General features: G+C 34.3%; 1 protein-coding gene across 14 annotated transcripts in view; it reads left to right on the top strand.

The window, feature by feature from the left end:
• Positions 1-15,513, top strand: part of NBEA (neurobeachin) — a 680,715-nt gene that overhangs the window by 255,228 nt on the left and 409,974 nt on the right. For all 14 annotated transcript variants that reach the window (XM_027588285.2, XM_027588293.2, XM_027588287.2 and 11 more), the window contains one exon: positions 10,836-11,274. In XM_027588285.2, coding sequence (XP_027444086.1) covers positions 10,836-11,274 — 439 coding nt within the window. The remainder of the gene's footprint in view (positions 1-10,835; positions 11,275-15,513) is intronic.

Genomic DNA, 15,513 nt, shown 5'->3' with positions numbered 1-15,513 from the left:
CCTCTTTCATTTGTGATTTTATTTGAGTACTCTCTCTTTTTCCTTTATGAGTCTAGCTGAAGGCTTGTCAATTTTATCGTTTCAAAGAACGAGCATTTAGTTTCATTGATCTTCTCCATAGTCTTTTTAGTCTCTATTTGATTTATTTCTGCCCTCATCTTCATTCTTTCCTTTCTTGTCTGCTAACTTTGGGCTTCATTTACTCTTCTTTTTCTCCATTTTTTTTTAACACCTTGAGGTGTAAAGTTAGATTGTTTATTTGAGACTTTTCTTCTTTCTTGAGGTAGACGTTTATTGTTATGAACATCCCACTTAGATCTGCTTTTGCTGCATCCCACAAATTTTGATATGTTATATTTCCATTTTCTTCTGTCTCAAGGTATTTTTTGATTTCCCTTTTGATTTTTTTCTTTGGCCAGTTGGTTGTTTAGTAGAATGTTGTTTAACTCTACATATTTGTGAATTTTCTAGTTTTCTTTGTGTAGCTGATTTTTAGTTTTGTAACACTGTGGTCAGAAAAGATGCGTGATACAATTTCAGTTTTCTAAAATTCATTAAAACTTGTTTTGTGGCCTAATGTATTCTGGAGAATGTTCCATGTGCACTTGAGAAGACTGTATTTTGTTGTTTTTGGATGAAATGTTCTATATAGTATCTGTTAAGTTCATCTGGTCTAATGTAGTGTTTAAGGCTGATGTTTCCTTATTAATTTTCTGTCTACTTCTCTTGTAGGTCTGTTAATATTTGCTTTATATATTTAAGTGTTACTATGTTGTATGCATAAATATTTACAAATGTTCTATCTTCTTGTCCAGTTGACCCCTTTATCATAATGTAACTACCATCTTTGTTTCTTATTACAGTCTTTGTTTTAAAGTGTTTTTTTCTGACATGAGTATAGCTACTCCACCTTTCTTTCAGTATGGAATATCTTTTTCCATCCCTTCACTTTTATTCTCCACATGTCCTTACATCTAAAGTTAGTCTCACATAGGCAACATATAGATTGTTCCTGTTTTTTGTAGCTGCCACCCAGGAAAAACCTCTTGATCACCTGGCTCCGAACGCCAGAGGAGCTTGTGTTTCTGGTGTTATGGGATTTGGGAAATCTGTGTCACCCAGAAAGGAGCTTATGCCCCAGTCTGGTGTCCCAATTTTTGCAACTGCTACCAGGGTACAACTGATTATCACCTGACTCTGGCCACTTATGCTTGTGACTCTAACAGTGCTGTAACCAATGGGGAAAGAGGTCTTAAACAGCTACCACCCACAGGGCGCAGCTAGAGGCAGCAGACCCAGGAACTCTGTCTTTCTGAGAAGAAGGCTTATTAGCTAATCATGCTACACCCTGAGGGGCAGGCTTCTAATTAAACATGCACCTAAAGGCTGACTGTAACCCTTTCCAGAGACTTCAGAGGGCAGGCACCATCTCTGCATGCTCTCTCTGCTGCACTCCAGAGCACCAGTGTCTCCTGGGGAGCAGAGCTTTACATGTCTCTAGTGCCCTGGTTTTTATATCTATTGCCCTGTTTTCTGCAGCTGCCCACCCAGGGCTGCCCCTTGATCACCTAGCTCTTGTGGGTAGGGGAGCTTTCATTCCTGGGTCCCACAGGACTCTGCCAATCTGAGCAACAGTTCTTGGCAGGATGCCACCCCTGGGGTACTACACAGACAGGCGACTGAAGCACACCCTCTAGTCTTTCTGTGAAGGAGGCCTATTTGCTTGTCCTGGAGGTTGGCCTTAGGCACATATCGTATGGCCTGTGGAGTTGATCCCAAGGCGTATGGGCCGTGGATGCCACCTTGGTGCTTTTCTTCTCCCTGGCTTCAGCTTACTGGTATCTCTCAGAAAAGAGCATATGCACTCATACCAGATCCCTGGTTTTTGCAATTGCCACTCAGGGGACACTGCCAATTCCTCTGGCTCTGATGGCCAGTGGGGCTTACACTTTCAGTTCCATAGAACCATATACATTTTCTTTAAAGAGCTCCTGCCAGAGGGTCTGTCAATCTAATTAACCTGAATCATCTAATTAGGGATACTGGCAGGTCTTAGCACTTCATCAACTACTGGGAGCTATTAAAACATAGGCTGCTTAGACAAGTGCAAAAGTCTGAGAGACAACAGAGAGCTGGGGCCTTTGGGTTGAATGCAAGATTCATATCCTATAGGAGCCTACTCCTTCCAGCCTAGGAGAAGTGGTTGTTTCATCTAATGCATTAGAAACCAAGACAGAGAGGCAAGCAAAATGAAGCAACAGAGCAATATGTTCCAAATGAAAGAAAAAGACAAAACCTCAGAAACAAGCTAATGAAATATAGATAAGTAACTTACCTGATAAAAAATTAAAAATAATGATCATAAAGATGCTCACTGAACTGGGAAGAAGAATGTGTGAACATAGTGAGAACTTCAACAAAGAGATGGGAAAAATAAGAAAGAACCAACTAGAAGTTACAGAGCTGAAGAAAAAAATAACTTTAAAATTAGAGTAGTTCAGCAATAGACTAAATAAAACAGAAGGAAGGTAAGACAACTCAAAGACAAGGTAATAGAACTCCTATAATCTGAGCAGCAAAAAATAAAAAAGGGTGAAGATAATTTAATGTTCTTATGGGACAACATCGCAACACATTAACATTTGCATTATAGGATTTCCAGAAGGGGAAGAGAGAGAGGAAGAAATCTTATTTGAAGAAGTAGGGGCTGAAAACTTCCCTAACCTGGGGAAGGAAACAGATATCTAGATGTGTTAATTTTGAGATGTCTGTAGAGATCTTCTAAGTCTTTGGAAAAGCTGAATTAAGGAAGGAGAGTAGAAGTGATAACTGACAAGTTTCTTAATCCTTACAACCTACTTAAGATCTACATTTTTCAAGTGCAATCTCTGCAATTCTGAAAGCATAACTAATTTTTCCAAGGTAACATGGAAAACTAGTAAGTTGTGGAGCCAGAATTGGAACTTTGATCAATTTGATTGCATTACCATGATCTTTCAGTTATGACACAGTTCTTCCAGAAAGGAGGAGCGATAACCAAAGCAGCTTAATGGCTAGATATATAAGAAGATATGGGGTAGGAAAGATAGAAGTTGAAGATGAGAAAAGAAAATAATTGATAGATGGTTTGGCTCTATATTTTCTTAAAGGATATGGTGATACTGATGCTGATAACAGTAAAATCAATAATGGCAGCAGCAGGTATGAAAATTTATGTTGAGGTTACTCAATGCCAGGCACTATTCATAAATTATGTTCTTTAATCATCACAGCAGTGTAATGTATAATGCGTACTCTATAATGTATGTACTGTTGCTATGCCAATTTTACAGATAAAAGATGGAGACTGAGAAAGCTTAAGTGGCTCCTCTAATAACGCAAAGCTAATAAGAGGTAAACAAGTCTTCACGGAAAGTCAGTCTTAATTTCAAAGCCTGAGCTCTTAATCGTGTATAACTTGCAAATTGTGGCTTATCTGATAATATTAACAGAATTAAACTATTATTTGGTTGCTTCTGTTTTTCTCAACTGAAGACAAGTTTTAGGTGTATATGTTGGCATTTTATTATTAGTGCTAATGGTTGCTTCCATAACATTATGGAGATGCATGATGTATTTTAATAGGAAAGTGTTTTTTCTTTGAAAAGAAAAGAGATAAAGAGTACTACAACAAGCTAGAGCAAAGGAAAAGCAAAATATGTATATATGAATATTTTATAATTGTTAATTGATACTTTATTCAGAATGTAGAAATTGGAATTGTAAACATCACTTAGAGGTTGGACTTCTGGAAAGAGTGGAGTAAGGACCTCCAAAGAACTCCTCCAAAAAGCAATGAGAACAATGGCAAAAATTGTCAAAATCATCTTTTCCTGGTCTCTGGAAAGTAATCAAAGACTTGCAACAATCCAGAGAGTACTAATTCAAGAAAAACTGCAGAATCTTTATGAGACTAGCAAGCTTTTTGGTGATTGAACTTGCTCTATTAGTATCTAGTTCTCAGCTCTTTGGTGTCCTTGAAAATCTGCATCCAGACAACTGTGGTAGCTGTAGCAGCACTGGAAGGAGGCCGGTTATGTTTGGAGTTTTCAGAAAGTCTAGTGAACACTGTATATGACCTTTCTGGAAGCTCCTTGGTAAAGCTTCCATCACAGAGCTTGTCCTCCTGATCAGAGCTTGCTTGATGAGAAAAGCCCTGGATGTTTTTTGAAATAATCAGCAGCAATTTTTTTTTTTTTAAATATTGGAACAGCCCAAGGTGGCAAATAAGAACCTTACCAAAAGCTTAAAAGGAAGACCTGAGAATGAGATGTCCATACTCTGGGGGCTGTATTCAGGTCCAGGAAAGACCTGAGAAGGCCCCAATCACTCACCTCTGAGTAACCTGAATTACCTGAGTAATTCTTTTTGAAAGAATTAGAAATATGAGGGTGATGTCTCATCAAAGAGAATATCAGTAAAGAAATATTATAGAAAAGAATGAAATAGCAAATCTGGAGTTGAAAATTATAATAACTAAAATAAAAAATCATTAGAGGGGTTCAACAGAATATATGATGGGCAGAAGAAAGAATCAGCATACTTGAAGACAGGTCAATTGCTATTATCTTACTCTGAGGAACAGAATGAGGAGAAGAATGAAGAAAAGTGGAGAGCCTCAGAGACCTATGAGACACCATATAGTGAACCAACATACAAATTATGGGAGCTGAAGAGAGGAGAGGAGACAGAAATAGGAAGAAAGAATTTTTAAAGAAATAGTGGCCTGAAAACTTTCCAAATGTGATGAAAATCATTAGTATGCACATCCAAAAAACGTAATGTATTCCAAGTAAGATAAACTCAAACAGATCTATACATCATAATCAGAACATTCAGTAGAAATACTTTTTGGCTCTTAGTTGGTTTCTCCTGAATTATAATTTTGTCTGTTATGAGTATATATTCATAATACTGAATTCCTGAAGTTGTATTCTTATACATTTAATATAACAAAGAAAAATTAAATCACATAAATGATTGCAAAAAATTACTCAGTGCTTTGCAGTCTTTGTTGTGTAAAATGAATAATAATTATTTTAAATCTTTTTATAAAATATGGCAGCTTTTTTCTTCCTTGGAATTCAGGTTAATTTTTGTGTAACTTGGCATTTTTGGGTTTAATATAAACAAAACATACAAGTTATATATAGGTTTTTATATTTTAAATTTCTGTAATGGAAGTTTGCTTGGTATTACTACTTGAGCAAATAATTAATAGAATTTTTAGTGCTATACTAAGAAGGAGCTGTATGTTCCTTTAATGTTATTTCTTATTCAAGTAGTTTGGAAAATAGCAATTTGAATAAGTTAATAGGTAAGACATTGAAACACTTTATACATCACTGTAAAATAAGATTTTTGGAGAAAAGATTGTGATAAATGAGGTTCCAATACAGAAATCATGTCATTTGCTGAAGTTAAACCTACATGTTTCCTAAAACGTATTAGATGAACTCATTAGGTTCAATGAAAATAAGTAAGAAAAAGAGGCATCTGGCATCCAGCGGTCTGTTTCTGATAAGATTAAGATCACTCAGACCAGTCATGTTTCTGCTTTGTGTACTAACATGGCCTCTTGCTATAGAAACTGATGAAGAACTATTGAAAAATTACGGGTCTACTGTCATTGATATAACTGGTGCAGCTGCAGTCATTTGTACCTTCTCTCTTGTTCATGCTTAACATCCTATTGAAGTCACTTGGGTTAAATCCTCAAAGTACTTTACTGTCCCAGAGAAGCAGTCTGGAAATATAAGTTATCCAAACTGAAATTGATGCTATCAACTGTAAGAGCATGCTCTGTAAAAAAAATGTTGGGAGAAGATATTTGCAAATGACATATCAGATAAAGTGCTAGTATCCAAAATCTATAAAGAACTTATCAAACTCAACACCCAAAGAACAAATCATCCAATCAAGAAATGGGCAGAAGACATGAACAGACATTTTTCCAAAGAAGACATCCAAATGGCCAACAGACACATGAAAAAGTGCTCAACATCGCTCGGCATCAGGGAAATCCAAATCAAAACCTCAATGAGATACCACCTCACAGTCAGAATGGCTAAAATTAACAAGTCAGGAAACGACAGATGTTGACAGGGATGCGGAGAAAGGGGAACCCTCCTACACTGTTGGTGGGAAAGCAAGCTGGTGCAACCACTCTGGAAAACAGTATGGAGGTTCCTCAAACAGTTGAAAATAGAGCTACCCTACGACCCAGCAATTGCACTACTGGGTATTTACCACAAAGATACAAATGTAGGGATCCAAAGGGGTATGTGCACCCCAATGTTTATAGCAGCAATGTCCACAATAGCCAAACTCTGGAAAGAGCCAAGATGTCCACTGACAGATGAATGGATAAAGAAGATGTCATACACACACACACACACACACACACACACACACACACACACACACAATGGAATATTATGCAGCCATAAAAAGGAATGAGATCTTGCCATTTGCAATGACGTGGATGGAACTGGATGGTGTTATGCTGAGTGAAATAAGTCAATCAGAGAAAGACATGTATCATATGACCTCACTGATATGAGGAATTCTTAATCTCAGGAAACAAACTGAGGGTTGCTGGAGTGGTGGGGGATGGGAGGGATGGGGTGGCTGGGTGATAGACATTGGGGAGGGTATGTGCTATGGTGAGCGCTGTGAATTGTTCAAGACTGTTGAATCACAGATCTGTACTTCTGAAACAAATAATGCAATATATGTTAAGAAAAAAAAGAAGATAGCAGGAGGGGAAGAATGAATAGGAGTAAATCGGAGGGGGAGACGAACCATGAGAGACGATGGACTCTGAAAAACAAACTGAGGGTTCTAGAGGGGAGAGGGGTGGGGGGATGGGTTAGCCTGGTGATGGGTATTAAGGAGGGCACATTCTGCGTGGAGCACTGGGTGTTATGCACAAACAATGAATCATGGAACACTACATCAAAAACTGATGTGATATATGGTGATTAACATAACAATAAAAAATGAAAAAATAAAAAAATAAAAGTTCAGTCTTTAAAAAGCAAAAAAAAATGTTAATGCATAATGGGAAATTAAGGTAGGCTTTTGAACTACTGATCTGTTTTTTATTTGCAATTACTATTATAAAATTTTCCATTGGTGTTTATTTTTTATTTCTATATAATATCACAAAGCATGCTTTACAAAGTTTATTTATTTGAATAGAATTCTTATTGAAATATCAAAGTTACTGCTTCATTTTGAAATCATTGATTTATCAGTCACAGTAAACATAAAATTAGAATTATATTACTGTGTAAATATTTTGATGAGTCATTTGAAAATATTTCAATTTTAATAAACTTAATTGAATTTTATAATTGAGAGGTCAACATTTATATTGGAGTTTCAAGTATCTACTTAGTGAGTTAGAGATTTTCGTTGTTCCTTGAGAGTCAACTGAACAGAAAAGCAAAAAATTACATAGTTTTTTATATGGTAACTTGTGGACACTAAATCAAAAATTTTAACTTCTTAGATATTCTAGCAAACATTTGTAGCAAAATGTTTATATTTCAGGTTTCTATAACTTGAAAAGTTCACATTTTTGTGTAGCTGTTAATGTAAAACATGCCATAAATAAAGACACTGAAACATCACATTAGGATAAAGTCAAACGCTAGGCCAAATCTGTAAATCAGCCAAATTCAGAGTAAGTGCTAGACTTGACTATATGCCTTTTGAGAATTAAATTCTGAAAGAAAATTTAGCCCATGCTGGTAACCATGCCACTGTGATTTGTTACTATTAGAGTTCTTATTTTGTTTCTGCATTTACATTCTGTGTCCTATTGTCATAGAAACTTCACTACTGCTATTTAATTTTCTACTGATTTTCTGCCACAATTGTTTTTGCTCCCCAAATATATAATGTATAGGTGCAAACATGCATTAAATAAATTCAGTAGTGCCTCCAATAGTGGCAATAACTGCCTTAGCAGTTGTTTTCTCATTCTTGACTAGGTTATTTCATCAACTTTTGAAGTATCAATTATCATCTCATTTTGAATAATCCCAAAATACATGGCTATATTTCTTTTGACTCAACAGCTATAAAGAGTCCAGAGATTCTGCACTCAGTTGATTTCAAAATTTAATTCATTATATTTCTGAACAGGAGCTCCTGGGTGGCTCACTTGATTGAGTGTCAGACTCTTGGTTTCAGCTCAGGTCATGATCTCAGTGTTGTGGGATCAAGCTCCATGTAGGGCTCCATGCTCAGTGGGGAGTCTGCTTGATAGTCTCTCCCTCTACCCCGTCCCCCTCACTCTTGCATGCACATGTGTGCTCTCTCTCAGATACATAAATAAATCTTATTTATGTTAGAAAGAGTGAGCGAGAGGGAGAGAATCTCAAACAGACTCCCCACTGAGCGTGGAGCCCTACTTGGGGCTTGATCTCAAAACCCTGAGATCATGACCCAAACCTAAACCAAGAGTTTTGATGCTCAACTGACTGAGCCACCCAGGCACCGCCCCCCACCAAATATTTCTGAACAAACTTGCTAATCTTTTGCTTTCTTCCTCATTTAGTGGCATGTCTCCATTCTTTTTCTTAAGCTAGATATTCCAGAAGCATCTTCATTCTTTTCCTTCCTTCTTATCCTGAATGCTATTATTCTAAGTCTTAACTTTCTGTCATGAGGTTTTATAAAAATTCTGAAACTGTTACCTTACCTCTTACCTTTTCATTCTCCAGTGCTTTGCCAGGAGTATTATTAAAATTATCTGTCTTCTCAAAACTTTTATGCAGTTATCTTAATTTTTAGTCTTGGAACAACAAAGAATAGGTCTACCCTATTTTTCATGTTGGTCATCTGGTGTTTGAATATTATTTTCATGTCCTACTGATTAATATTTTTTTTCAATTCTAACATCCTTGAGCAAACAAGCCTATTTAATAAATATGAAAATGACAATAAAACAATTGTGAGAGATGTATATTTTTAGCCAATTCTAATGAATATTGTATATTAGGTTGAATAATATGAAAATGTTATATTTTTAAAATAATGTATGTACCTAATACAGTTTGAATCAAAAGAAAAGGAGAACTTGACAATTTGAAAACTTGACAAAATTACTCTGAAATCTGGAAAAATTAATAAATTCACATGCTCAGTAAATTTGGATGTCATGAATTAATCTACATTTAAAAAATTAACAGTACTGTCTAGTAGAGTCTAAGAATTAAGCCCTGTTACTAAAGAAATCCCTTCCCATTATGTTTAATCCTTTAGCACGTGTGTATAAAAGTTTGAACAAATTATGATCCCACCCAAAAAAAAGTATCACCAAAACATTTCTGTGTTTTTACTAGAGACTTCACCAAAGGTTTTGTGAGATGTCTTGCTGAAATCAAAATTGCCTCTTCCCTGTTGGGCGTCTCCTGATTTCCTGTCCTAATAACATTTCAGAATAAACAACCAAAATAACAAAAATCTAAGGGCAGTTTTATAGAACTTACAGATGTTCATTTTGAAGAGATCTTAGAAGTAATTTAGTCTGCCCTTCTTGTTTTACAAAGGATAAACTTAAATATAAATTAGAGTAATACAAGTATCTAACATTTACTAAGTATCTACTTTATATAGGACCTGCAAGTAATTTACCTATAGTATCTTATTTTCTTCTCCAACATGACTTTATTAAGAGCTATTATCCTGGGGCACCTGGGTGGCTCAGTCATTAAGCATCTGCCTTCGGCTCAGGTCATGATCCCAGGGTCCTGGGATCGAGCCCCACATCGGGCTCCCTGCTCCACGGGAAGCCTATTCTCCCTCTCCCACTCCCCGTGCTTCTGTTCCCTCTCTTGCTGTGTCTCTCTCTGTCAAAAAAAATAAATAAAATCTTAAAAAAAGAGAGCTATTATCCCTATTATACCTAGATTATATCAATTTTTCACCCCAAGTTCATCATTGAGAATTTGATAACATTTTATTATATAGGGAACTTCATTGTATTAATGCTTGCACAATGAGATTGATAGGCATTTAACATTTTAAAGATGTTTTTCTATTGTAATTGATAATATTGTATGTATATTTCATATCTGTATATATTTTATCTGCTTCAGTTTTCACAAATTGAAATTTATATTTATTCACAAAAAATGAGTATTCCAAAAAATTGTTCTTAAAGGCACATATAGGCTAAATTCTTGAAGACCATTATTTTCTTATTAAAGTATTTACCTTTTGAAATAATCATTTGACATGCTCTTTGCTATTAACTTCAGAATTTTAGGTATATATATATATATATACCTGATTTTAAAATAATATCTTTAACTAGTTTAAATATTTTAACTAGATATTATATTATTGGTTATTGAAGTACCAAAAAGATATAAAATGACTTCATATTTTTAAGGTAATATTAGAGAAGTATAACAATTTCTCTTGTATGACTGGTAAGTTAATAAAGGATAAAGGGGAACTTCATATAATAATTATTTATAAGCTGCTATAAGAAATTGTTATGGGTACTATTGCTCCACGCTTTTAAAGATACCAGTTTTGAAATGCCAGGTGGCTTTTACAAGAAACAGGGTTCTGTTGAGGCTTCCTGAACAAAAATGACAGGTGTACATGGATGATATGTTTTAATCCATTTGTGTTGTTATGCACATCCATTTAGCAGATTTTTTTGTTTCTCATGGGTCTTATTTTCTTTATTCCAATATGTGAGAATATTTTATTAATAATGCTGGATTTTCACTTGTGAAGCTTTTTGTTTAAACCAGTTTCTTTTATTACAGAAACACCTGCTACATTTCCAGACACTGTAAAGGAAAAAGAAACACCAACCCCTGGTGAAGATATTCAGCTAGAAAGTTCCATTCCACATACAGATTCAGGAATTGGAGAGGAGCAAGTGGCTAGCATCCTGAATGGGGCAGAAATAGAGACAGGCACAGGCCCTGATGCCATGAGTGAACTGTTATCCACTTTGTCATCTGAAGTGAAGAAATCACAAGAAAGCTTAACTGAGAACCCCAGTGAACTGTTGAAACCCGCACCATCCATATCTAGCATTAGTCAAACCAAAGGCATCAATGTCAAGGAGATACTGAAAAGTCTTGTGGCTGCCCCAGTTGAAATTGCAGAATGTGGCCCTGAACCTATCCCATACCCAGATCCAGCATTGAAGAGAGAAGCGCAAGCTATTCTTCCTATGCAGTTTCATTCCTTTGACAGGTGGGTACTGAAATTATTATTCGTAGTGCTCCAAACACAGAAGGAAAATTAACAGTTTATTTTTAAAAATATTAGGAGGATCTTGAAAACCCTTATATTTAGTAATATAAATTCTTACTACAAAGAATATCAAAGTGATAGATCAACCAGATTGATCTCATAGTAAGGCACTTGAATAATACATCTCAAAAAAGGAATTTCAATATGGTATACAGGACAGTACGTTAAATTAGAAATATGGAAATCCAGATTCTGATTATAATCCATCATCAGTGACTACACTACATTGAGGAAGTGGTTTTATCTTTTTGGACTTAATTGTTTCATGGATAAAATGGGGAAGGGGTAAGTCATATCTTTCCAAGGTTCAGTCTGGCTCTGAAATTCCTATATCATAGTACTGGAAACCAATAACTTCTGGAGACTAAATAAATAACTTGCTTTAAGTAATAAAATTCAAATTTACTTTTAAATGCAAGGGTGGAAAAAATTTGAAAATATGCATTATCATCTGAAAATATGCATGGAATTTTCAGAATCAATGTAAAGGCCATATTTTGAGGCATGTATTTAAAAGTAAATATTGTTGAAAGGCATTTTAGGTTTCTAAACTATTTATAACATGACCCATATATCTGCATTCAAATGTTAAATCATACAAGGGTTTTTAGTGAGAACAACTAACTAATTTTTTTTTGTTCCACTATATATGCCATAAAAAGGATAGTTCACAGAAGCAGGATAAAACATTTTAGAACCAAAGAATTTGTTCATGTAATTTATCCTACTATTTAAAAACTTATGCAGCATTAGAAACATATTTTAGGATAGTCATAATTACTAACAATAGTACTTAACATTGATAGTGGGACTAATATTTACATAATAGCATATAAACTAAAGAATGTGTTTACCATCTGAATTAAATTGTTATTGATGTTGAAAACACTTCCCCCCCACCCAAAATTTATGTGTGTGTGTGATGATTGGTAAACAATTGTTTTTTGTTTTAGAAAAGAACAAGTTAGGAAATCAAATATTTCTTAAACTGGAATGTCAAAAATAAGCATATAGTCAAAATGTCACAGCCCATTCTGTATTACTTTTCTAAAATAGCATACTGCTTTGTGCAAATTAGAGACAGTAATTTCTTAGTGTTTAGGGGTAGAAGTATAGCCGGAAAGGCATTTTTCAGTTAAGATAGATTATCTTTTTTATATATAAATACAAATTAAGCTTTACCTTTAAACATTTTAACTACTGTTCTACAGATACTTCTTGAAAATTTATTGTGAAAATATAAATAGCTTTGGTCATCGTGTCAGATATAAAGATGGATAAAAACAGTGTTCCCTATATTGAACTTACAGAGTAGTAAATGGAGATGAAATGTTTGCAAAAAAATGTCATTGCAAGATAAAATGTGTTAAGTATCAGAACTTTTAAAAACTAAAAAAAAAAAGGAGAGGCTATGAAATGTAGGAAAATATCTTTTTTTTTAATGGTTTGTGTTAAGATTATATTTGGATATTCATTCATATAGTTCCGTGAACGTTCCTTATGCCATCTCAGATTAATGTCCTCTATTTCCCCTATTTGGTTTATGTTCCCTGGATGTATGTGGATGTGTCTTTATGAGTGTATGTAAACATATGTATGTAAGTATCTGTAATTGTATATATCTATAAAAATGTTATAATAATTCAATTTAGGGTCATAAAAATTTTGTGTTCCACTTACTTTTAAATTACATATTTAAATTTTATTAAAATACAAACAAATAAATAGGATTGTGATTTGCATAAGGGAATCCAGTGAAATAAAAATAAAGTTCAATGTTTTGTTTTAATTTGGATTATTGTTAGAACAGGTTTTTCGTTAAAACTTAACAAAGCTATCACTAGATAGCCAATATTCTCAGCTACTCAAAATTTATTACACTTTTGTGAATATTGCTTTAAAAAAAATAGAACTTTCCATTTGTTCCTGGTGGCATTTGTGCAAAGTGCAATAGGAGTGGGATCATTATTCTAAATTGCATAAGTAGAAATGAAATCAAGGCACGCAAAGCATATTTCAATTCTTTTTAGGAAAAGGGTCTGTAGTGTAGTTAATGTATGCAGTAGCTCAAGTACTATCAAATGTAAATGATGAGGTGATATTGATGAAAGGAGGGGATTGAGGTCTCAGGGGGCGCTGATGACGGATTGAACAGAAGCGGCCTTGCAGTGCACGTAACTCAAGTCTGTCGTCTTCACTGCTCAAAGCCATAATGGGAGGTGGCAGTCTGAAATGAGTTGCCACGGCAAAGAGTATTATTTTTGAAATGCTTTCACACAAATCACTAGGCCCTGCATACAACTTAGTTTCATGCTTTAATGTCATCAGGAGGCACAAATTGGTGTGTCTAATTGTTTGCCACCTGCCAGCAAAATGAGCTGCCAGCCAGCCAGACGGGTTTGATTGTCTGTCAGCCATTCAATAGATTGAGAGTGACAACATCAAAAATTTAACTTCAAACTCTAGAGCTTTGAGCAGCTTTTCAGAGACATCATCCCCACAAGTGCTTCTGGACAACTGCATTTTTCAATTATATTTCCAATATATTGCTACCATTTGCCTTATCTGTCTTAAGGTAGCTATAATTATATTATGAAGTATATAAACATATTTCTGAAGCACTAAAGTCTGAAATCCAAGTTATGACATGTCTTTTAACATCAGATTGAATTCCTTGAAAATAGGATCCAAGATGACATGCCTTAGAAGCAAAGTCCTGACAACTACCAGTTTTAAACACAGAATTATCATGGGTCTTACTCTACCAATAATATATTTTTCATTTTTATCTTTAGTTGAAAATAGCTATAGTCTCAGTTGTTCATTTCTTTGTAACTAAATCATGCTTCCTAATAATATTGTGCAACCCCAATGGAGATCACCTATAGGATTTTACTTTTGTTAGCCAATAATTTATTGGTTTTATTGTAAACATGCTAACAATGCATTCTTTATACTCTTTTTATACTGTAAATTTGAAAATACCTTCCTAAAACAACTGATGTAATTTGAGTTATGTTAACTTATATTCCACATAGGGTGTTTCTCCCCACTTGGGATGGAGCATTTATGAATTTCAGTTGTGAAATTTTTCTTTTAGGTAGATTACAACATCAAATTTTAGAAACATCTAGACTTACCTAAAATAAAACTTTTTCTTTCAGTATTATTTTATCACATTGTATTGTGAACTATTATATAAATATTCTTATTTACATATCTGGAAAGTGCTGATTCTTTTTTTTTTCATTTCTTCCAGTCATCATCTGTGTAGATTTACGTATATGTCTGATTGCACTGAGTGGCCCTAACAAATACATATTTATGAATTGTAAAGCACTGAAAATGCTAGAGATTCTCTAGTACTGTTCTACAGTGAGGAAATACTATGTATACAGAGGAAATAAAGTTATGAAATGATAACATTATCATGGTTTTATTTCTCACAGAAGTGCTTAATAATCTCATCATAGAACACAAACCAAATTGCAAAATTCCCCAACAATACAATCTCTTTTGATAGATTTAAATATAGATATATAATTTATAAAGTATTCTAGCTGAGCTAAATTTTTTATACATTAGTACCTGTGTAACTTTTAGGTTGGGGTAGTGCTTTTCTCTAAAACCACCAATTAAGCTTTATCCCATCTTTTATGTAAATATTGTAATGTTGTATATCCACATGATTTTAATCTTTGGAGAATTTGGTATGTATATATATGTGATTTAGGTCAGTCTTAATTCCCCAGGGATTTCTAAGATAACCCTTCCCCCCTTAGTTTGGACAAAAGACAGAAAAAAAAAAAAGAGGACAATATGCTTCTTCGTTTTAACTGTTACTATGTTTTAGAGAATTATTTTATGTCTGGGATATCACAAAAAGCTCACAATTGTGTTTCTTCTCTGGCTAACAGACATTGATCTTACATGATTTATATTTCATCCCTTTTGATTTTACAATCCACTTATGTTTGAATTACTGGGTTTGATAAGTTCAGGCAGACTGGTCTGTATATTTTTCCCCTCAAACTTTTAATTTCTTCACTTTCAAGTGTTTTATTCTTTGAATAAGAAAAGCTCTAAAATAAAAGTTATAAATATTATAGGACTAAAAAGGCAATATAGATAGCCTTCATATTATTAAACCTAAAATATAAGGTTCGGTTAGCTATTTTT

This window comes from Zalophus californianus, chromosome 3 (genome assembly GCF_009762305.2).
Source record: "Zalophus californianus isolate mZalCal1 chromosome 3, mZalCal1.pri.v2, whole genome shotgun sequence".
NCBI lineage: Eukaryota > Metazoa > Chordata > Mammalia > Carnivora > Otariidae > Zalophus > Zalophus californianus.
The sequence above is the reverse complement of the archived record's forward strand: the minus strand, read 5'-3'. Positions and strand labels throughout refer to the sequence as shown.